The sequence below is a fragment of the Tyto alba genome, unplaced genomic scaffold (assembly GCF_018691265.1).
Source record: "Tyto alba isolate M040663 unplaced genomic scaffold, T.alba_DEE_v4.0 Super-Scaffold_2, whole genome shotgun sequence".
NCBI lineage: Eukaryota > Metazoa > Chordata > Aves > Strigiformes > Tytonidae > Tyto > Tyto alba.
The window spans coordinates 52,061,556-52,084,678 of record NW_024881282.1 but is presented as its reverse complement, the minus strand read 5'-3'; the positions used below and the strand labels follow the sequence as shown (position 1 = coordinate 52,084,678).

The window sequence follows — 23,123 nt, the reverse complement described above, 5'->3', positions numbered from 1 at the left end:
ATTGGTTAAAATGCTGATGAACTTGTTTCCTATTATCTCTTCAAAGCATACTAGTGATTTTATTCTTGATCCTTTCAGTTATATTACACTGTTTTTGGACAGGATAAAACATGTTCTTTGGTTAGCGGAAGTCAGGTTGAGACTATATGGGTATTTGGGTAGCTACCTTGCAAGATGATTGTGCAGTTCATTTCTGAATAAAAATGAAAGTTAATGAGCTGCCTTAGTACTCTTGGAGTAGAAGTCAACCTGCTCTGTGCTTTGACCTTACAGAAGGGAAAGGAGTATATTTGTCAAGCTGCTGTTATTGCAGGCAGTAGATGCAAACTAGGTCAGTAACTGCAGGTTGTTCATCTTGTTTTTCTTAAGAACATGTAAAATTTTAAATGTGTTTTTGTCTACATTTTTTTTGTGGAGTTGCTTTTGCTTCATCTGGTAGTCATAGGCTGGTTTACAGTCTGCCAGTGTAGAAAATCCTATTGGACATTCTTACAGCATATTCTTAGTTTGAGGCTGTCAGTGTGGTCCAGCATGGTATCCTATGTACATTATGGCAGTAGTAGTTATACTGTCTGTAGCTTTATCCAAGTTTATGTGCCTGTGGATTAGACAAGCAGTATGGTTTGTCTAAGCATAGGTATTATGTTGGGTATACTGTTTGTTCTTTGTTGCTGATAATGCTGGTAATGTTCTGTTGGCCTAAATTGCATATTGCTTCATATGTTCAGTGTTGCAGTTTAAGGATGAACTACTTCTCAGTTTGAGCAGTTATCTGTGGTTTTATAATCTGCCACTTAAACCTCTATTTACAAATTTTTATTGTTTCACACTGAAATGTTTCCTGCAACCAGTAAAAATCCAAACAAATGCATGTATATATATAGGGGAAAAAAAAGGCAGGTTAAAGTACTTTCAGTGATTCTTCCCTTGTGATACTGTAGTTTCTCTGCAGTTTATCAGTGTGACTTCTCTGGGCAGCAGTTCACTGTAGGGAACCCTGCTTGAAGCTGTGAGTGTGAGTCACTAGTGTGAACAGGATGATGCACATATTGGCTGTTGTGTGGCTGATCCGGTTCAGCAGCTTTCAAGCATTTTGGATGCTGTGGTAATACACTGCTGCACATCACTCTACATTGGTGATTTGAATCAATTTTTTTTTTCCATTCATGAATTTTCTTTCCTGTAAGTAAATGTGCCTATTTGATAGCCGTTAAAATATGCCCGTTTGAGACTATAATTGATTATGAATTGGTGTCCCTTGTCCTAATAAGGAGCTACAGAATGAACACCTTTATTTTCAAAGGCATGTAATTTAAAGAGGACAGTGTGTTATAGTCACTGTTGATTTCCATTGGCAACTGAATGAGCTTTTGTCTTTAAGAGGACCTGGACACAGATTATTGGCTAGTGGAAGGGAAAAGATCAAAGAGCACTTGATATCTGAAACTGCCTTCAAATGTATAAAATACATGTTTAAGTTCAAATGTTTTTTATTCAGAACTAATTTTATATAAGAAGTTTATATTTTATTTTCAACTTCTGATATGCTAAGTTTGTATTCTGGGACTAGTAATAAGGTCTGTAAGTGATACCTACTGATTTTAAAAGCCAGAAAAAAACTTGAGGTAGTCTTTTAAAAATATACTTCGTAATTGAGCTAACAGGCTGAATAAATAGGACTGAAGATGATAATTCAGGTAAAATTTGGTTTAACAGTTTCTAGACACTGTAATTTCAAGTGTTTGTGTGGATGACTATATAATTTCAGTGGTTTGGTCATCTTTAAAACATCAGCACAGAAGTGTTTCCTATACTTAATTGAGATGGATCTAATTGAATCACAGCCTTTGCTGTGATTATTTTAGTTACTCATAGGTTACAGGTGAAAAATAAACATATTTAAATCAGAATAATTTAGTCGTTGTTCACTAGTTCAGGTTTAAAAAAAATCCTTACCATCATTTCAGATGCTTTTCACTTATGGAACAACTTTTTTGGTGGAGATCTGCTTGTGGTCTGTCAAATTCAATGTATAAAAGGATGGTGTCAGCTGCAGACCTCTAGGATGCGGAAGATGTATTTTCAGAGAGCTGAACAAGCCATTGCAAACTGCAAAAAGCAGATGACCATTCTAGCAGTGAAAGGAGGGATGACATTACCACCTGGAATCTCACCAACCAGACAGCAAACTCTCTCGCTATTGCTGAAAAGCAAACTTCCAGGATTGCTACTCTGAAGGCTTGCCATATTTTTTAAAGATACTGTTACTCGTTTTTATATGAATACACTTCCATAATTGTACATGTGCTTGTTCCTGCTTCCTAGTGTTTCTATTTACAGCACTTCTGTTGGAGCATGTATTATTACAGATGTGAAATGGTTTCTATGGATTCTGCACTCGCACCTTGGTATAATGCAGTCTGTTGACTGAAACGCACAGGGAATTTCTCTGGACTACTCTGGACAGTCATCATACCTTGGAAGTGTGATTGTTTCTGTTCTAGGTGATTTGTGCTTGCATTGCTTGCGAAACAATTTACTGTGCACGAAGGGTAGGTGAGTACAACAATGGTGTGAGTAGCCACTGACTGACAGTGGTGTGTATTTGAAGAGAAACTAGTGATGTGCCAATGAAACACTGAAGGGAAAGCTTGGCTGAAGAGTGAAATCAAGTTGTGGAGAAAACTGTGAGCTTTTTGAGCAACTGGAGAAAATGTTTCAACTTTTAGGAATGCAGTCAGGGATGGCTTGATGTATTTGAGTCTGGGAGATAATTCTTGGTAATAATCTGTGTGTTGGCAAACGCTTGTGTAGAAATTTATCAGGAATTTATCTGTTGGAGGAAAAAGGTCTCTACCAATATCAATGTCCAGAAATGATTTTAATAAGATTGCAATATTAATTTACCATGTTTGAAGCAGTAAAATGATGGGATTAGATTGTGGATATGGTCCTCTGAACCCCTACTCTCAGAGGTTTAGTAGCTGTGGAGATGGTTTGATGGAATCTAAAGATTCCAGTACAGTGCCCTTTTGCTAAATTACAGGGCAGTGTCAGGTTAGGGCCTGAGGTTTGGCTGCTCTTAACAAAGGGTGCTCTGTCAGAGCTGTTCAACTCTGCAGGAGTAGGTGTACCTGATGAAGCAAGTGAAAAACCATTCCATTATGTCTTCATTTCTGCACTTAAAGGCCTTCTTTTCATGCCTTTCATGAGATCCTAGCCAGTATCTTAACTAACAGTTCTCCTGAGATTATCTGTATGCTGTATCTTCTAGAAATGTTGCACCAAACTTGGTTTTGTATATTTATTTTTCAGATATCTGTTTATCTCCATAAAATACTCTGCAAAATGAGTAAATTGAAATCTTCTTGAATTTGTGGCATTGGGGTGATCATAATGCATCAGTTTCAGATGTTTGTGGCCTAATTTGACTAATGTCAAATTAGTTTGAAGTTTTGCGCACTAACAAAACTGAGTTAGTTGTATGTGATATTTCAGTGCATGGTTTTGGTGAATATGATTTGCCTTTGTGGTTGTGTGGTGTGGTTTTTTTTTTTGTTTTTTTTTTTTTTTTTTTTTATTATTATTATTAAATTCCCAAATTGCCAATATTTTCCACAGGTCTTACCACATGAGTAGTGTGATGGTGGGTAAGGAGAGAGTGAAACCAAGCAGGTCACAGTTTGTGAAGGAAGGCATGAAAACCAGTAGGTGTGATTGTTTTGGGAATTGCATATTCCTGGGTGTTAATCTACGTGTTGTGCCTAGAGTGCAAACGCTGGAGTTTATGGGGGTAAGACATTACGAGCATGACCATTGAAAGAGAAGCTCCTAAGTTTGCCTAACATGGTGACAAACCACTAATGCCAAAACTTGGAACCTTACTCTGGTCACTAATGTATTGTAAATCACTCTTAGTGCTTGAATGCAAGGGCTTGCTTTATAGAATAGATAAATCTCATGTGTCCATGTCTTTCTGTCTGCACTTCATGCTTGCTGTCTTTTGCTACTACTGGGCATTTTTTATGATAAGTAACTCTTGCTGCTGTGAGTTCTTGGACCTAGGAAAGAAGGGTAGCAGCAGTAGGGTACATACAACAGGTTTTGGGATGGAAGATGAATTTTGATTTTGTCCTACTATATAGAGCCATGTCTGCTAGCTGTCCAAGAGTGAAGGCCGTAGATCTCAGCCTTTTAAGTCCCTCTGGAATTACTGATTTGCAGTCTTCCGAATCTGAGCCTGGTCCCCCAGTCTAGCTCCCTCCAACAGCTGTGTGTAATGTTTTAGTTTGAGCTGTTGGAACACTGTCTTTTTCTTTCAGGAGTTGAGAAAATAGGTGGAACAAAGATTTTTGTGAGTGTACAGTTGTCCTGTGGTATGAGCTGTAGGGTGGAGAGGGACGGCTTTGGAATGACTGAGAGAACTTCTGAGTCAGAAAGCGTGAAAGGTGTGGGGAACTCTGAGTGCATTTGGGAGCCTTTGTAGTGGGAGGAATGGAAAACTGAGGTTGAAGACTGAGTTTCAGAGGAACTTGAAACATGTGGGTTTGGATTTACACTGTAGGTTCTTTTAAACTGCATGACCAGAGTGTTCCTCTTTTTTCTCCATGCACACTCGAAAGGACAATTGCTTTGACCAGAAGTGGGGATTGCTAAAGTGACTGTTTCCAAATGAACAAATTCATTGTCAAGTTTGACTATAAATTCAGAAATTAATTCAATATGGTCCAAGGTGCCAAGTCATAATAAAAAATGAATGGCGAGATAATACAAAGCATGTATAGGTCAACAAGTAAAAGTAATACAAGATAACATTTCCTTGTTAACAGCACTTTGGAATTAAGCTACACATCCTCAGATCTCCACTGCTAAAGCAATGCAGGAATTTCTTTTTTCCCCAGCAGTACCAGCAAGGTAGTAAACATGTGGGGTTGTCTTGCTGTCATTCTTGGTAAATACAGTACTAAGATCCTAAGATAACTTCAGTGCCTTATATGTCAAATGCCATAGACTCAAGCCTTGCCTTCCGAATCCTGATCTGTGACCCGTGTGTTCCCTTGCAGCTGACAGTTTTATTAACTAGTAGTGAACCCAAGATCCACTCGTATTCTTGGAGAATTAGACTTAAACTCTAGAGCCATTTCCAGTAAAACAAGAAAAACCATTTTGCTTGTCATCTTGTACTTTGTGTGCATATCTCTCAAGACATACAAATTAAGAAAGGAACTCTCCTTTAGACTGTAAAGACTCAAGAATTACTTTTCTGTCTTAAAACACTTGTGGGTTTCTGTAATACAATAATGTGGGAATTAGATAATTTAAGTAATAAGCATAAAGTAGGTGTTTGCCTGAGTGGCATAACTTAATTTAGATTTTGGACTATCTACTTTCAGAATAATAGTCTTCACTGAGAGCTTAGTATCTTGCTAGCTTGGACAGAATTTCTGCTTGCCTATAGATGATCCACTCTGACCCTGTTTTGTGCAGTTGACCTAATGCATGTGTGTTTTTTTTTTTTTTTTTAATGTGAAACTTGCTCTTAATTCAGATTTATTTTCAAAATCTTACAAAATAAACCCAAAACTTGCTTTTCCCCCATTGTAATCACTGAAGTTGGAAAGGAAGTACTTTGCATCCAGATAGTTTCTTTCCAGTAATCTGGTAGAATTAGAATATAATGTATTGAATTTATTAATTTTACTAGAACTGCATACTAGTATTTGTTAATCAGGGTTTAGCTCTGTACCATGATCTGGCAACTTCATTATTACATTGTACTATCAAATGGATGAAGTTGGAAGTTCTCTTTCCACCATTTTCGTAGTGTCTTGAGCTTGTTTTTGTAAAATGCTTTGAAAGGCTAGGTTTTTTTGGGGGGGGAGGAGGTGTGGGGGTGTATTTACCCTTGTGTATCAAACTAACCTGTGGATGAACTTTTAAAAGTTTGATAATTGCTATTTGTTTCAAATCAATGAAAATTTAAGTGTAAAATAATACGTTACAACTTGCCAGATTAATATTTTTTTTTTATAATCATGAGAAAACAGTCCATCTTTGGGCAGCCTACTCCCTTTGCACTTGACAAGGAGTTAAACTAGGCAAGCACTTATAGTTGGAAGTTGTTTTATTGATAATTATGTTAATATATTTTACAAATAATTTCATCATCTGCTTGTAGAACTTCTGCGTACTTCTGGTGTTTCAATAAGGTTGTGACCATATGGACCTGAACCATTGCAGTCTCAGAAGTCTGATGCACTTGTAGTGAATAGTGGCATATACCTGAAAATTTAAACTTTGTTTCCTTGATCTTAGCCTTGTTTTGATAACAAGTTAGTTTGTTCGTTTTTCCTCTAGGGCTTCAGTTTGACTTCAACTTTCCAAAATTAGTCTTTACTAACTCTATATACATCATTTTAGTCTGTTAGCTTTGCTAGAATCAACTTCAATTAAAAGCAGATGTATAGAGTATTAAAGTTCAGTGTGGAAAAAAAGAAAGTTTATATGGAGGCATTATATTCTAATGTAGTCCTAATACAATGTTTGTGATTGGCTTTAAGATGCTCCTTTTTCTGCATTTGTTCATGTATCGATTTCCACATATTCTAGTTTCATAGTTCCGATTTAGAGAGATTGTTTATGTACATTGTGTACAGTGTTGAAGGGCAGCTACTAATACTTGTAAGCCACAGAAACATCTGTGATCTCTGATCCATATTGCTTGACTCTGTCAGCTGTGGTGGGAGATGTGGCCTCTTAGCTCAGCACCTGAAGCCACTTTAATGCGCTCTGTCCTCACAGCACAAATCTGATGGAACCATTGCAGGGGCTCACTTTGACTTCTGTACTGCAAGTTGGGCCCTGACTTTCACAAAAACAGCAGCAAAGCTTAAGGTTTTGAAAAATGCTTCCTAAAAAATGACAACTTCGTGGATGCCTTTCCACTCCTCAAAATCTTAACGAGATTGTTTTGATACAAAGGGTTCACTTAAAATCATCACGCTTTACTGCTCATCAAAGTTCATGCTGAGAGCACGCATGTAAAATGTCTTGAAAATCCTCTGTGCTTTCTCACTGTGGCTGAAGTTGAATTTGATGGTGATGTGTATAACTTGAAGTGTGTTTCATGGGAGGAAAAACATTGAGATGCTGTTGAGAATCAGGCTGTAAGATTTCTTTGGTGAGACATCTGGAACAGCTGCAAAGCAATGAGGGGATGGTCTGTGCACAAGACCGAGTCAGAATACTTTTCATTATCCCTTTGATCCAGATGGAAGAGAAAATACATAGTAGTCTTCTAGAGACACATCTTTGTTTCTGTTAATTCTGCTGGTGGGCTAAACTTCCAGTTCATGATTCCCACATTTTCTGTAGATGGTCCTTTTCTCCTGTGTGACTGTTGCACACAGCTCCTTGTCCTCCTGCCCTCACTTCTGTTGGGGGTCAGTGTAGAACCTGTTTGGTAGAACTTTAGCTCCATGTCACATCTCACCCCTGTTGTTGGTGTCTCATTAGTAAGTATGCTGTCTTGATTGGATATCACCACAGAGAATTAGAGAAGAGCTGGCAAGATCAACATACAGAGAACAGAGCCTTACCAAAGAAGGGAGCTATGTCTTTCAGAGTAGTTACCATATGCGTAAGTTATCTGTACTGTTGCCTGATAGAACATGGTAGGAATTCCTATAGCACAGCTTGGAACACTTTTTTCAGAATTTGATGTGTTCATTGTTAATATAGTATGTTTCAGGGAGTTGAACTAGCTTAAAATGTTTGGTAATTTAAAGTATTTCACAATTAATTCCCCATTTTTGAGATACTTTGTCTGAAGACAGGTGTTTTAAAAATAGGGAGAAACTAGATAAGCAGATTTGGAGTGAATAGAGGGAGGGGTGGTAGGTGAAAGAGTAAGTTCTTAAAGTTCTTATGGAAATTTTTCACAGGTGAGTGGAAGGAAATAGAGGCAATATATGGCTCTGTTTTGTCATAACTTCCATTTTGGAACAGAACATTAACAATGGAGGGATGTTGAGGGCTCGTGATAGGGCTAGAAAGACGGTGAAAGGTGCTATATTTCTTGGCAATGAACTAGACTTTACGAAGACATCTGTAGTTTTAGTATTTTGAACAAACGGGGGAATTTAACAAAGGAGTACAAGATTGTTATGATCCTCAAAACAGTTGGAATGACTAAAAACTCACAAGTCAGAGGAAAGAGCATACGTTATTGCGTGCTGCGTATATAGTGGTGCTTGGAGTCTTTGAAGGAAGGCATGCCTTGTTTTTTATTTTACTGTTTGCATTCTATTAAGGAAGGCACTCTAAGGTATAGAATGAGTCTGAGTATATATCAGATTGAATCCAAGCATTATGTAGAATAAAGATGTGGTAATTAAGAAGGTTGCTTACTTGTCTGTGAACTGTGCAGGCACTGATGGTCAAGCACATAAACTGATGGCTCTGGCTAGGTAACTTTTGTTACAAATCTTGGTCTTAAGTGAGAAGTAAGAGAGACTGGTTTTGAGACTGAAACAAAAGTCATGCAAAAACAGTTCCCACCATGAGGTAAAAACCATGTGCTAAACCAGTATTTTGTTACTGGATTGATGGAGACAGGTTATCAACCCTACCAGCTGAAGGCCTTCAGATTTTAAAATTCTGCCTTATTTTGCTACCAAAAGCAACCTTAAGTTTGTGTCTTGAATGCAAAATACTGAAATAAAATGAGGGGTTTTATTTAAGGTTGCCGATTTAATACTTTTCTTCTATTTATACAGCCTTGGCCCTTTGGTGAGTAAAGTGAAGGAGTATCAAGTGGAGACCATTGTAGATACCCTCTGTACAAACATGCTTTCAGATAAAGAACAGTTACGTGACATTTCAAGCATTGGCCTTAAAACTGTGATTGGAGAACTCCCCCCAGCCTCTAGTGGTAAGGCATTTTGTGCTCAAGACTTTCTAGATTTATTGCTTCGTTACTAATTTAAAAAATGCAGAAAACTGGGTTCTTTAGTGAAGAGGATTCAGTTCATTTAGCATTGGAACTAATTTCTGTCAGAGGAGAAATGTATGGCACAAATACCCTTCTGGTTTCTTCTATCTGACAGTATTTCCAGATTTTTCCTAGTTTAAAAACTTTCTTTACTGAAGAATTGCATTAATGTGAAAAACAAACTTACAGTATATGAACTTTGGTATAACAAATCGAGTATAAAAGCTTCTATTTTAATAATTGCCTGGTAGAACATTTCTAGGCTGTAGTGAAAGCTAAATCTCATTTTGTTTTTTGATTGATAGTATACTTTAAAATTGATTGTAACTTGGGTATTTTTCTTTAATGATCTGATTTCTTGTCTGAGTTTCTGGAAAGTGCCTTGTTTCTAACAATTGCCTGTTAAATTACTGAAATGCTTACCTGCAGTTTTAAATGAAGTCAGTCTTTCCTTCAAAAGATGAACAGCTCATCAGTTAATGGCTTTACTTTTTTATTCAAGTGCTTTTCAGATATCGTAGTGTAGGATATGAATGAGAATAGACAAGTGATTAGAAAGGCTTTGGAAATACAGTTTTTAGAGACTTCAGGTTTCTCAAATTAGAAAAAAAAAAAGCTCTGATTTTAACATCCTTTATTGAAAGTCCACATGTAAGTCTTGCTTTTATCAAGCAGTAGTGAGATGCGTAAACTTGAAATAAATAACTAATTTAAAGTCAGTCAGTTTAAGCTTCTATTCCTTTGTTTGCCTACGCAAAACAAAAGATTTTGGGGTAGAGGTAAAGCTCAAGCAAAAATGGGAAAATCTTTCAATATAATTAGTATTACTAAGACAAAAGGAACCTAGGTGTTATTTCTTGCTCCCAACTTAAGCATAGACTGTTGTCTTTTTTCTTAGCCTCTATGGTAACACGTTTGACTGTCCAATTGTTATGTTTAGTTTTAGTCATATAGTTAAGAATAAGCCATAAATATATATAAACTAGGCTTAATACAGTTTGGAATGGTATTAATTTCACACGAAAATTCCAAAAGTAAGATTAAAAAAAGCTGCATGCAAATGAAGTTGAGCATTAGCCATTGGGTAGCTGATACCATGACATGAGTTTCTTACCTCCTCATAATTGCTGCGAACAGTGTTACACAGTTGGGGGAAGGTGGAACTATGGAGCTATGGTAAAGACATTCATACTTGAATTTTAAATTACTTTTTAAAATTTAAAATATTTAAAAAACTGTATGCTTTGGGTGTACTGTTTTCCCGCTTTCTCAAATGTTTCATCAGTATTTCAGGTCCTTAATACTTAAGTAGCTTCTTGTACAAAATTGTATTTTGCTTTTTCATTATACAGCTGTTCTTTAGAAGTGGCTCTATCTACTTCTGTGCTTTCCCTTCTCTTTTAGTTTATTCTTTTATTTTTACTTATAGTCTTCTAATTTATTGCTGTAGCCTTGTCTTGACCTTCACTTTCCATTACTTTCCCTGCCAAAAGCAGCATCCTTTCTGTTGTGTATACCTTACGGGACAAATAAGAAGCCCTCCTTCTCAGTATATTTCTGCATATATAGTCTTTCAGTTTTAATGCAGAGCATATGTTACATTAGCAAACAAACTGGCTGTTCAGGCTTGTTTTGTTGGGTGGGAAAAGCATCTTTATGTTGAGATCAGGTTGCTTTCCATAGTCACAAACATGATCTCTGGTGTTAAAAATGGTATTTTTAAATTATGAAAATGCTGAGGTTTTGCTGTCCTTTCAGGTTCTGCATTAGCAGCTAATGTTTGCAAAAAGATCACAGGGCGCCTCACTAGTGCTATAGCCAAGCAGGAAGATGTGTCTGTCCAATTGGAGGCACTGGATATCATGGCTGATATGCTGAGCAGGTAAACATCCCTCTTCCAAAATGCTGGTGAATGCTGATAAATGCTCCTTAAAGCTTGAACTTTAAGTTTCCAAATGTTTAACTGAAATTACTGTAAGTTATGTGAAATAATATGGTAAGGTATTAAGTATTGGTGTAACTTCATTTCGAAAAAAAAAAAAAAGTAAATGTATTGAAGATAAGTTGATAGGTAGATCAATTACTGTATTATATAATCTGAGCACTGCGGTTTTAAGCGTATTTTAATGTTTATTGCTTTGAGGGTATATTTTAAACTAATTTTATTTTTTTAGATATTCCAAAAGCTTAAATTTAAAGATTTAATCTGAATCTTTGTGATGTTTTGGGAATATTTAAAGGAATTGTTGTACAGTATATGAACAAAGTTATTTAGATTCAATTGGTTTGAGTTTGTGTTTTGTCTGTTTTAAGGCAAGGAGGACTGCTTGTTAACTTCCATCCTTCAATTCTGACCTGTCTGCTCCCCCAGCTGACTAGCCCCAGACTTGCTGTGAGGAAAAGAACCATCATTGCTCTTGGTCACCTGGTTATGAGTTGTGGCAATATGGTTTTTGTTGACCTCATTGAACATCTGTTGACAGAGCTGTCTAAAAATGATTCCATGTCAACAACTAGGACCTATATACAATGTATTGCTGCTATCAGTAGACAAGCAGGTCATAGAATAGGTAAGAAAAATATATAAATTTAAAGAAAAATATATAACTTGAAGAGTTTTTAGATAAGAGTAAATACTTTGCTATTTTTTTTCTCATACCAGGTGAATATCTTGAGAAAATAATTCCTCTGGTTGTAAAGTTTTGTAATGTAGATGATGATGAACTACGAGAGTATTGCATTCAAGCCTTTGAATCCTTTGTTAGGAGGTAAGTTATTCTTGGGTACCTATTTCAGGCATTCTCAAGATCTAATAGTGTGCCATTAGGTTGTAAGCTGTCAAGAGACAGTCTCCTTGGTACAAAATATTCTTGCAAGCTTTGAGCTGGAAATGTTCCTACAACTCTGTGTAACATAACTGTTAAGCAGTGTGTAATGTCGGTACTTCAGAAACTTTCTACTGAGCCATTACTACTTATGCAAACAAGATGAGGGAGGTATTCTAATAATATGTGTTGTCCAATAGTGGTGACAAAAAAAAATAACCAAAGACATATCTGGGTCCTCTGCAACCTTCCAATCTAGCAGGTCCAGTTACATTGTAGCATTGAGATGGATGCATTGGTGGTCCTTGGTTTCGCTGTCGTCTCCAAAGAACAGTATGGGGCATGAAGTCTTTTAGAAATATCTTAATTCTTCAAAGTAATTTGACATTGATTATCTTTTTGTATTATGCAGATGTCCTAAAGAAGTTTATCCTCATGTATCTACTATTATAAACATTTGTCTTAAATATCTTACCTATGATCCTAATTACAATTATGATGATGAAGATGAAGATGAAAATGCTATGGATGCTGATGGTGGTGATGATGATGATCAAGGTAGATTCTCTTTTTGGTTTGCGGGAGAGGAAGAGCTTGTAAACTTGCACTTATGTGAGAAAACTGGTATGGGTGGCATTTACTGAGTACCAGCATTGGAATGACTTGTATTCTTTTGTATTTAATTTTTGTACTGTTTTTAAACTTAACGTATGAACTCGCTGCTTGGGATAAAAGTACAGGATATTGTTTCTGCAGATACATAATTCCAAGGGTGAACATAAAGTACATGACAAATATTTTCAAATACTTGAAAGGTGGAAAAAAGCATGTAGGATGATGCAGCTAAAGTGAGAAGAACATCAGTTAATGAATTGAAAATATATATTCTGAAGCCTTTCCCATGCTCACTACTTTCCACTAGAATATATTGTTACCTAATGCATAAAATCAGAATAAATTGCAAAATACTCAGTATTTCTCTGTAGGATAAAAATGTTTTAGACTGAAAGGCATGTTAGTTACTGTCAATATGGTGGCAATATCTTGCCATATGTAAGTTTGATGAAAACTTGGACACACAAGTAATCTGAGCCCAGCGCATAGCTTTCTCATTACTTTAAGAATGAATGAGTTGCACAGTTGTTGCTTTAGTGCTTAAAAAGTCAATCTGTTTATTTTGTTGGCTGTCATTTTTGGGGACAGAGTATGATTTGGTTTACTTCTAGAAGGAAACAAATAGAATAATTTGTTGATTATCGATCAGCTAGTAATTGTTTTTGCATTGTTAATTATGTCACGAATAAAGAGGAATATGCTTTAAATCAGTAGTCAGGTTGTAAATATAATGGGAACTGCCTTGTCCCAGTTTAAAGAAAATACATGTGTAAGACCAGCATGAAAAAATTGGCAGAGAAAATGATCAGCCTTACTATTTAGGCAGTTAAGAAGGCTTTCCATGTATGGTGTTTTTTACATGGTTCTGAACCTATTTCTTCCGTGTGTGTTACGCAAAGAACCCAAGTGTATTCTTATTAATTGTTTAAAATGAAACTTGATGCTTTGATTGTCTAGACTTGAACATATGCATTATTTATTTTTTTTTTCAAGGGAGTGATGATGAATATAGTGATGATGATGATATGAGCTGGAAAGTGAGGCGCGCAGCTGCTAAATGTCTGGATGCTGTGGTTAGCACACGACATGAAATGCTTCCAGAATTCTACAAAACTGTATCGCCTGCTTTAATAGCCAGATTCAAAGAACGTGAAGAGAATGTTAAAGCGGATGTTTTTCATGCATATCTTTCTCTTTTAAAACAAACTCGACCTGTGCAAAGTTGGCTTTGTGATCCTGATGCAATGGAACAAGGAGAGACTCCTTTGACAATGCTTCAGAGTCAGGTTATTTGTCAGGATTTATGTTATCTTTGAGAAGGCACACTGAAGTTGTGCCCTGTTCATAAGGATAGTTCTTGAAATGTACCCTGTTGTACCTTCTTCATACACAGATTACAGTTCATTACTGTAGTACTAACATAGAGAGCAAGCCAGGTAGACGGGCCCCTAAAAGTGCAGCAGTCTTGGAAACTGAAATTAGCAGTTCATGCAGACGTGCTTTCTGATTTCAGTTGTTTACCATCACCTGTAAAAGTTGCATGTCCTATGTAGTTCAGCCAAATTACCAAAGCAAAAGTTATTTTGAGCATTCTGTAATGCAGCTGTAAGCACGAATGATCAAGATAAAGCTTGATTTGCTACAGTGTACATTATTTGCAGAGTAAAAAGGGTGGTGCTGGAAAACTTTAAGTGAATTATTTGGGTGACTTCTCAATTGTTGCCCTCTACAGTTTTATTAATGCAAATCTGGTTGTGCCTTACTTCATCTCACCTTTTAAAGTTAAATTACTATTTTTTTGGATAGCAGTTCTTCTGAATCTTTATTTCCGTGTTTATGTAACTTCTCTAGTTCTGTAGAGAAATCAGGAGTAGGATGCACATCTTTCTTTATATCCCCCCAGTGATCAAAGATGAAAGAAATGCCAACTACTGAATCAATTAACAGGTATGTCATGATTACAGGTCCCCAACATAGTTAAAGCCTTGCACAAGCAGATGAAGGAGAAAAGTGTGAAGACTCGTCAGTGTTGCTTTAACATGCTGACTGAGCTAGTAAATGTATTACCTGGAGCCCTAACACAACATGTTCCTGTACTTGTACCAGGTATGAGAAACATGCTATTAACTTACAGATTTATTAGCAAATTAGGTGCGAAGTTTTGAAATCTTTAAGTCTTGACTGTGCTTTCTGTGCAAAAGCTTTGAAGTGTTCCTTCTATTTAAAGAAATTGGCAAAATAATCAGCTATTGTGTGGATCCATACAAATATTTTAGTGATGTATTTCCATTAATCTTGACAACAAGGGTTGGGCCTAAGATTGAGGTTTTTTTTTTTTTATATATCAAAAAAAGAAAAGTTAATTTGCTTCTTAATTACAAGATCACACTGCCTTCTTTCTCATCTCAACGGAGTGAAATATTGTCCATATTTTAGCTTTTGGGACCTGAAATGTTGAATTTTGAAGTAACAAGGATAAGTAAGTTTGGAGAAGTTAAAAGTTCAGAATCCCTTTATAATTAAGAAAATACATCACAAACCATCATATGGCCCATGACCTCTGTGTAGGGGAAGCTTGAAAACTAATTGATTGAATAAAATGGTGAGGGGAGCTTAGAAGCATTCAAGAAGGATTGGGAGTAGGAAAATGTAAACTCAGTATAGCTGCTTTCCTTCAGAAATTTTGAAGTGTTCAGAGCAAATATAAATAACTAACCTAAAAATCCATTTTTCTTTGTTCTTCCAGGAATAATTTTTTCACTAAATGACAAATCAAGTTCTTCTAATCTGAAGATAGATGCTTTGTCCTGTTTGTATGTGATCCTCTGCAATCATTCTCCCCAAGTCTTTCATCCTCATGTCCAAGCATTGGTACCTCCAGTTGTAGCTTGTGTTGGAGACCCATTTTACAAGATAACATCAGAGGCGCTTTTGGTTACCCAACAACTTGTGAAGGTCATTCGTCCTTTAGACCAGCCTTCTTCCTTTGATGCTACTCCTTACATCAAAGATCTGTTTACTTGTACAATCAAGAGATTAAAGGCTGCTGACATTGATCAGGAGGTGAAAGAAAGGGCAATATCTTGCATGGGTCAAATAATTTGTAGCCTTGGTGACAGCCTAGGCACAGACCTGCCTAGTACACTTCAGATCTTCCTAGAGAGACTGAAGAATGAGATCACTCGGTTAACTACAGTGAAAGCAATGACATTGATTGCTGGTTCTCCTTTGAAGATAGATTTGAGACCGATCCTTGGGGAAGGAGTTCCTATTCTTGCTTCTTTTTTGAGAAAGAACCAGCGAGCTTTGAAACTGGGCACTCTTTCTGCTCTAGATATTTTAATTAAGAATTACAGTGACAGCTTGACAGCTGCCATGATTGATGCTGTACTGGATGAGCTTCCACCTCTCATTAGTGAAAGTGATATGCATGTGTCACAGATGGCCATCAGTTTTCTGACAACGCTGGCTAAAGTATATCCTTCCTCCCTGTCAAAGATTAGTGGGTCCATTCTCAATGAACTTATTGGGCTGGTGAGATCGCCTCTACTTCAGGGTGGAGCACTCAGTGCCATGCTAGAATTTTTCCAAGCTTTGGTTGTGACTGGTACAAATAATTTAGGCTATATGGATTTACTACGCATGTTAACAGGTCCAGTGTACTCGCAGAGCACAGCACTTACTCACAAGCAGTCTTACTATTCCATTGCCAAGTGTGTTGCTGCCCTTACTCGAGCCTGCCCTAAGGAAGGACCGGCTGTTGTAGGTCAGTTCATTCAAGATGTCAAGAACTCAAGGTCCACGGATTCCATTCGGCTTTTGGCTTTGCTTTCTCTTGGGGAAGTTGGGCATCACATTGACTTAAGTGGACAAATTGAGCTGAAGTCTGTAATATTAGAAGCATTCTCTTCTCCTAGTGAAGAAGTCAAATCGGCAGCATCTTACGCATTAGGCAGTATTAGTGTTGGCAATCTTCCTGAGTATCTGCCATTTGTCTTACAAGAAATAACCAGTCAACCTAAAAGGCAATACCTTCTTCTCCATTCCTTGAAAGAAATAATTAGCTCTGCATCAGTGATTGGTCTCAAACCATATGTTGAGAACATTTGGGCCTTACTCCTGAAACACTGCGAATGTGCAGAAGAGGGTACAAGAAATGTTGTTGCTGAGTGCTTGGGCAAGCTCACCTTAATAGACCCAGAGACTTTGCTTCCACGGCTCAAAGGATACTTGGTTGCAGGTAAGTAGTAGTAACTCATGTACATATTGTAGCAAATGGCCTTATGCTATCTATCAGTAAATTGATCTAGTTTTGCAAATTATTTGCTTAGATTTTGTGATACTCCTGAAGTTTTGCTCCCGCCTCCCCCCCCCCCCCCCGTAAAGTGAAACTTAGATGGTTCTATCTTTACTAGAAGTTGTTAGTCATATGTAACATAAACTACTTCTATGTTCTGCTTTCAGACTGTGGTATTTCAGTTAATGTTGTTTAACAAAGAGCTCTAAAAAAGAGCTCTAAATTTAAAGGAGAAGGAGCATGGGCAACAAAAGGACAAATTGACAAACCAGTTGTAACATGTTGACCTTTTGGTGTAAATTACAGGGTTCCTAATTTTCAGATAAGAATTCTGACATTTTTAAGGATTAGGAAGGATCACTGCATAATTCATGAATCAGTTTCATATTAAGAACCATCATGTTTTCTTCATGTGCTTCTGCTTTAAAGAGGAAGATTATTTGTAGTCCTGTGTGTGATCATAAAAATATCTGTTCTAATAGGCTTATTACTTGAATTTTCTGTAGCAGATAACATTAAATGGTAACATAAAATTATTACAAATGTTACAGTGTTTTTCCCCCTGTTTAAAATGTTTTATCCATAGACTTACTTGGGTTACATATTGCATTGCTACTGATAAAAAACATTTCTTGTGTAGTGTTCTTAAGAGGATTAGAAGTTTAAAACCAATGGCATTGAGCAGGATTTATATTCTGTAGTTTGTACTGTTTTAATGTTAAATATTCACATTTTCGTTTCATATTAGGGTCCTCATATGCTCGAAGTTCAGTGGTTACTGCTGTTAAGTTCACTATTTCTGATCATCCACAACCCATAGATCCACTCTTGAAGAACTGCATAGGTAAGTTCTTTTACTGTCAGCTTCTTAAGTTTTCAGGCAAGAGGGCTGGATTTAAAATTTGTTCTTTGTGTTTTCAGAAGAAAATATTTTGCAAGTACTAGAGTTAGTTGCTAATGAGAACTGTTGGAACAGTTATAAAATGTTTCAATAATAGCCACTTATTTCTATTAATCCTAGTTCGTTTGAATTATAAGCAGTAAAAGTTGTCTGACTGAAAATGTTATGTATTGAAGCTGTGATGGGCAACACAGGAAGCTAGGGCTTTTAGGAAGATGGGACTCAAAAGCTGATTTCCTTTACCATGCTCTTGCCAAATTATATTGGTTTGATGTAGTAAGGTACTGTCTTTAACCAGAAGGGTGGTCTTGGAAATATTTAATATTCAGTCACTTAAAATGTGTATGCATGTGTGAATTCTGACTATTACCAGGTGGTGACTTGTAAATTTAAATCCTTATGATTTGTGTTAGGTTGACCCTGGCTGGACACCAGGTGCCCACCAAAGCCGCTCTATCACTCTCCCTCCTCAGCTGGGCAGGGGAGGGAAAATATAAAAGGCTCCTGAGTCGAGATAAGGACAGGGAGAGATCACTCACCAGTTACTGTCACGGGCAAAACAGACTCAACTTGGGAAAATGAGTTTATTACCAACCAAATCAGAGTAGGATAATGAGAAATAGAACCAAATTTTAAAACACCTTTCCCCCACTCCTCCCTTTGTCCCAGGCTTATCTTTACTCCCGATCTCTCTACCTCCTCTCCTCAAGTGGCTCAGGGGGACAGGGAATGGGGGTTGCTGTCAGCTCATCACACGTTGTCTCTGCCACTCCTTCCTCGTCAGGGAGAGGACTCCTCACACTCTTCCCCTGCTCCAGTGTGGGGTCCCTCCCATGGGAGACAGTCCTCAGTGAACTTCAATGTGAGTCTTTCCCACAGGCTGCAGTTCTTCATGAACTGCACCAGCGTGGGTCCCTCCCACGGGGTGCAGTCCTTCAGGAACAGACTGCTCCAGCGTGGGTCCCCTGTGGGGTCACAGCTTCCTTCGGGCATCCACCTGCTCCACCATGGACCTCCACGGGCTGCAGAGGAATCCCTGCTCTGGTGCCTGGAGCATCTCCTCCCCCTCCTTCACTGGCCTTTGTGTCTGCAGGGTTGTTTCTCTCCAGTATTCTCACTCTCTCTGGCTGCAGTTGTGCAGGTTTTTTTCCCCTTCTAGAATACTGTTATCCCCGAGGTGCTGCCACCGTCCCTGATGGGCTCAGCCTTGGCCAGCGGCGGGTCCGTCTGGGATCCAGCTGGTGTTGGCTCTGTCAGACACGGGGGAAGCTTCTGGCAGCTTCCCACAGAAGCCACCTCTGTAGCCCCCCCCCCCGCTACCAAAACCTTGCTATGCAAACCCAGTACATGATTCTGTAGTGCTTGTGGGCTGATAGCATTTGGAAGCATGTATATTTTTACAGGGATAAGGTAATTAGAGCTTTCAGTGTAACATCAGTATAATAAGGAGCTTTGCAATGCTGTAGCTTTTTGATCTTTTCTCATTTGTATGACAAAGTATTGTAGATTTGCTTAATATGCTATGGTGAGTGTTTTATCGTGGATTAATTACAGGTTTAAAGATCTGTAAAGAATTGTGTATACTGCTAAACCTAATAGGGGTAAGAGATTAATCTTTAAAACCATACAGTTTTGTGAAGAGCAAGGTTTTTATTTATGGGGAAGTGGAATCAGTTCCTATGTGTTATTTTCATCACTAAGCTTAAATTTTATTTATTTATTTTTTTTTAATATTCAAGAATTGATTATGCTTGTGGGTTTTTCCCCTTCCTCTCTCTCTGAAGCTGTCTTGCCCCTTTGGTTTCTTGAAATATTTATTGATTATCATGTCAAATTTTGGTTATCATGTCAAAAACTGGTATCTAGTAGTTAAAAAAAAAATCTGTCATCTTTAGTTTTGTTACCCAGTTGCTTTTGTGTGTAGAAGTCACTTTGTTTACACCTTGTTGTTTTTCTCCTTTTAAAAATTGCATTCCTCATGGAAGTTGCTAGTAAAACTTCACAAACATTGAGGAAAAATATGATATATTCCCGTAGGCATTTATTTTAACAGGACTGTGTTATAGAACTATAGGAATTCCAATTTGAAAATGCCCAAGTGTGGGGTGGGATTAGAGAGGTGTTGCTACATTAATATATGCTGAGTAGGTTTGTTTTATGGTAATCTAGGAATTATCAATATATGCCAAATTTAGGGGTTAAAAATCAATATGTTAATAGTTTCCGTAAGAGGTGTTCTCTAATTCTTGAACTGCAGAATTGAAATTGGTTTTCTAATGAATATTCTGAGAGACTTTTAATGGCGAAAAGGAAAGGTTATATATTATTTTCATTAATTTACATGGTGTACCTTTAGAAAAAAAGTTGAAATATCACTAAGTGATGGCTATTTATTTTGATGGTGGCTTTTCTACTTCTGTTTCATTATATGAAATACTATATATCAATTGTAATAGTACTTTTCATATGGTTATAATTAATAGATTTACTTGTGTAATCATGCTAAGATAGCAGCTATTGGTCTCTGTTACATGAAAATAACTCCAGCACTAAATGTGTCCTTTTGAAAGGTTAAAACTAAGCAAGGATATTTTTCCAGTAGTAAATGAAAAAGATACTTATAGGTTGCTTTATGTACACAATTGCAGGTGATTTTCTGAAAACATTGGAGGACCCGGATCTCAATGTCAGGAGAGTAGCCCTAGTGACATTTAACTCAGCTGCACACAATAAACCATCATTAATAAGGGACCTCTTGGATACCGTGCTTCCCCATCTTTACAATGAAACAAAAGTCAGAAAGGAATTAATCAGAGAGGTATGTTAACTAAGAAAAGCAGCACTAAATATATGTAAGTAGATTCCCTGTTTTTCTAAATATATTACTTCTTAACTTTGTTTTTTATTTGCTGACAGGTGGAAATGGGACCATTTAAGCATACAGTTGATGATGGGTTGGACATACGGAAAGCAGCTTTCGAGTGCATGTATACTCTTTTGGATAGCTGTTTGGATAGACTAGATATATTTGAATTCTTAAATCATGTTGAAGATGGCCTGAAGGATCACTATGATATCAAGGTTAGCTGTCATTTTTCTCCATGTAAGCAGTGACTCGGTCAAAATATTTTAAATAGTGAGTAGACCAAAATGGTAAAAATACTACTTCATATACTTAAGTATTTCACTATATTTGCCATTTTCATTGAGGTGTCGCTGTTAAAAAGGTTACATAGCATTGTAGAAAATACATCTCCATATATGTGCTGAGCATAACTAACGGTTGAATTGTTTTTTTCTCAACCTAGATGCTAACATTTTTAATGCTGGTGAGACTGTCTACCCTATGTCCAAGTGCAGTACTGCAGAGGTTGGATAGGCTTGTTGAACCTTTGCGTGCTACATGTACAACGAAGGTATTTAAATTTAAACTTATTTAAGTTAATAATTTTGTGCTGTCTTGTGGAAATATAAATGAACTTGTGTATGAAGAATACTTTACTGCTGCAGCATTTCCTGAGTTATAGTTGATAAGCTGCAGTGGGTAGAATAATATAAATGTGTGGGCCTTTATACACATATTATATTTCTTTAAATTACAAATGTATGAGTAGACTTGTTAGTTTCTTTTTAAAAATCCCCTGTTTCTTTGCCATTTCTTTTGTTCCTTAAAAATGTAGCTGGCCACTTGGGCAACTTGTAAGACTCACTTCATTATAAATAGTGAAACTGGAATACTAAGAATTTTTCTGACTTCTGATGATTACGTTGTTTCAGACAAGCATTTGAGTGATGATGGATGGAGGCAGTGTAAAGTAGTCTTATTTTTGTTGTTTTTTTTTTCTTTTCCCCTTCTTCATTTATATTACAGGATTCTTGGGTTGTGGCACAGTCCTTCCATTCCTGCTCTTGTCTTGATCCACCTGCATGCTCTGACAGTCATTTAATGCCTGATTTACTTTGCTTGTCCATTACTGTATACTGTTATATTTCACATCAAGAAATTTGACTGCTTTTAATGATAATCAATGTTTGTATTACTGAAACATCTCTGAGAATTATAACAGAAGGTTAAGCAGTTATTTTAATGAAGATCAACTTTTTTAAAAAGTTCTGATCTGGAAGCTAGAAGTACTGTGATAATTTCAGTTTAATGTTGTTTACTGACCTTACTAGCTAGAGGTTGGCTGCTATAATTGTTTTGATTTGGTAATTGATTTGGTAGCTTACAGCCTTTTTCTGCTTACCTTGCAGTATTCAAGTTTCAGTTTATCTATAAGCTGCTGGTAAAAAGTCTGCTAAACAGTGGATGTTTGGTGTTTTTTTTTTTTTGTGTCGTTAGTTTGGTTGTTTTTTTTTTTTTATGACCTTAGGCCATTTTGAAAGCTGTGCAAAGTGGTAGTATGGAAGGAAATAGGCCTTTGTAAGATATGTTTTGGGTTTTTTTTTTTTGAAGGTGGCTGTAGAGGGAGGATTAGGCAAAAGTTTCAAACGTATTTTAATTTTTTCCCTAGGTAAAGGCAAACTCAGTGAAACAGGAGTTTGAGAAGCAAGATGAACTGAAACGATCTGCCATGAGAGCAGTAGCAGCGCTTCTAACCATTCCAGAAGCAGAGAAGAGTCCATTAATGAGTGAATTCCAGTCACAGATAAGCTCTAACCCTGAGCTGGCAGCCATCTTTGAAAGTATCCAAAAAGATTCATCATCCACTAACTTGGAATCAATGGACACTAGTTAGATGTTTGTCCAAAATGAGGACCATTAAGTTGAACCATATGATGCACTGAATTGACAGGTTATGAGTAAGAAACAGAAAAAATATCTAACCTACACATTGTTCCACTTTATTTACCTTTATGGAGACAGTTGGCTTTTCCCATTGTTACTTTTCTAGCATTTATTCCAGAAATGTACTTCCATAATCCAGAGTTTGTTAACCACTCTTGTTTTAGTGGATTTGGCCACATCTGAGAATTAAAAAGTTGACGCATGGTGTATGGAAATAGGTTCCAACATCCATTTGCCCTGTAATGTTTAGGATTAAAATGTCAAAATTTTGTGACCATGATTTTTTTTTTTTTCTTTATTCACTCTTTCTACTTGTAAACGAAAAAGGGGGGGAGGTGGGAAGCAAGCATCCAGGTGCATCATGTTTTTGTATCACTTTTTATTCTTTTTTTGTTTCAGCTTCATAAATTGGTTTGGCTGGCAGATGAATTCTGTGTAAGATTTATTATATTAAAGAGAGGGTTTGGGCACAGTTCAAAAAAAGCAGACATAAATGTCATTTATAAAGGTGTGGGGATTAGGAAACAAATCCCTGTTGTGCACACTAATTTTGCATGAGTAAGTTTACAAATATATATTGTCTGTAAAACAGCATGTGCAGTTTATTCGTAATACAAGTTAAAATAATTTCTACTGTATCAGTGCAGTTTTCAGGTATTTTGACATACAGACCATTCATACAGGAAGGGACGAATGAAGGTTGG

The 23,123-nt window shown here is 36.9% G+C and overlaps 1 protein-coding gene across 1 annotated transcript in view; it reads left to right on the top strand.

Annotated features, from left to right (window-relative positions):
• The window catches only part of CAND1 (cullin associated and neddylation dissociated 1), a 30,034-nt gene extending 7,186 nt beyond the window's left edge, over positions 1-22,848 (top strand). The window contains exons 3-15 of the mRNA XM_032999799.2: positions 8,778-8,932; positions 10,751-10,874; positions 11,306-11,562; positions 11,655-11,760; positions 12,230-12,375; positions 13,426-13,718; positions 14,397-14,538; positions 15,179-16,672; positions 17,478-17,573; positions 20,279-20,448; positions 20,547-20,711; positions 20,939-21,046; positions 22,145-22,848. Of these exons, the coding sequence (XP_032855690.2) occupies positions 8,778-8,932; positions 10,751-10,874; positions 11,306-11,562; positions 11,655-11,760; positions 12,230-12,375; positions 13,426-13,718; positions 14,397-14,538; positions 15,179-16,672; positions 17,478-17,573; positions 20,279-20,448; positions 20,547-20,711; positions 20,939-21,046; positions 22,145-22,369 (3,481 nt within the window). The 3' untranslated portion in view covers positions 22,370-22,848. The remainder of the gene's footprint in view (positions 1-8,777; positions 8,933-10,750; positions 10,875-11,305; positions 11,563-11,654; positions 11,761-12,229; positions 12,376-13,425; positions 13,719-14,396; positions 14,539-15,178; positions 16,673-17,477; positions 17,574-20,278; positions 20,449-20,546; positions 20,712-20,938; positions 21,047-22,144) is intronic.
• Positions 22,849-23,123: the final 275 nt, after the last annotated feature.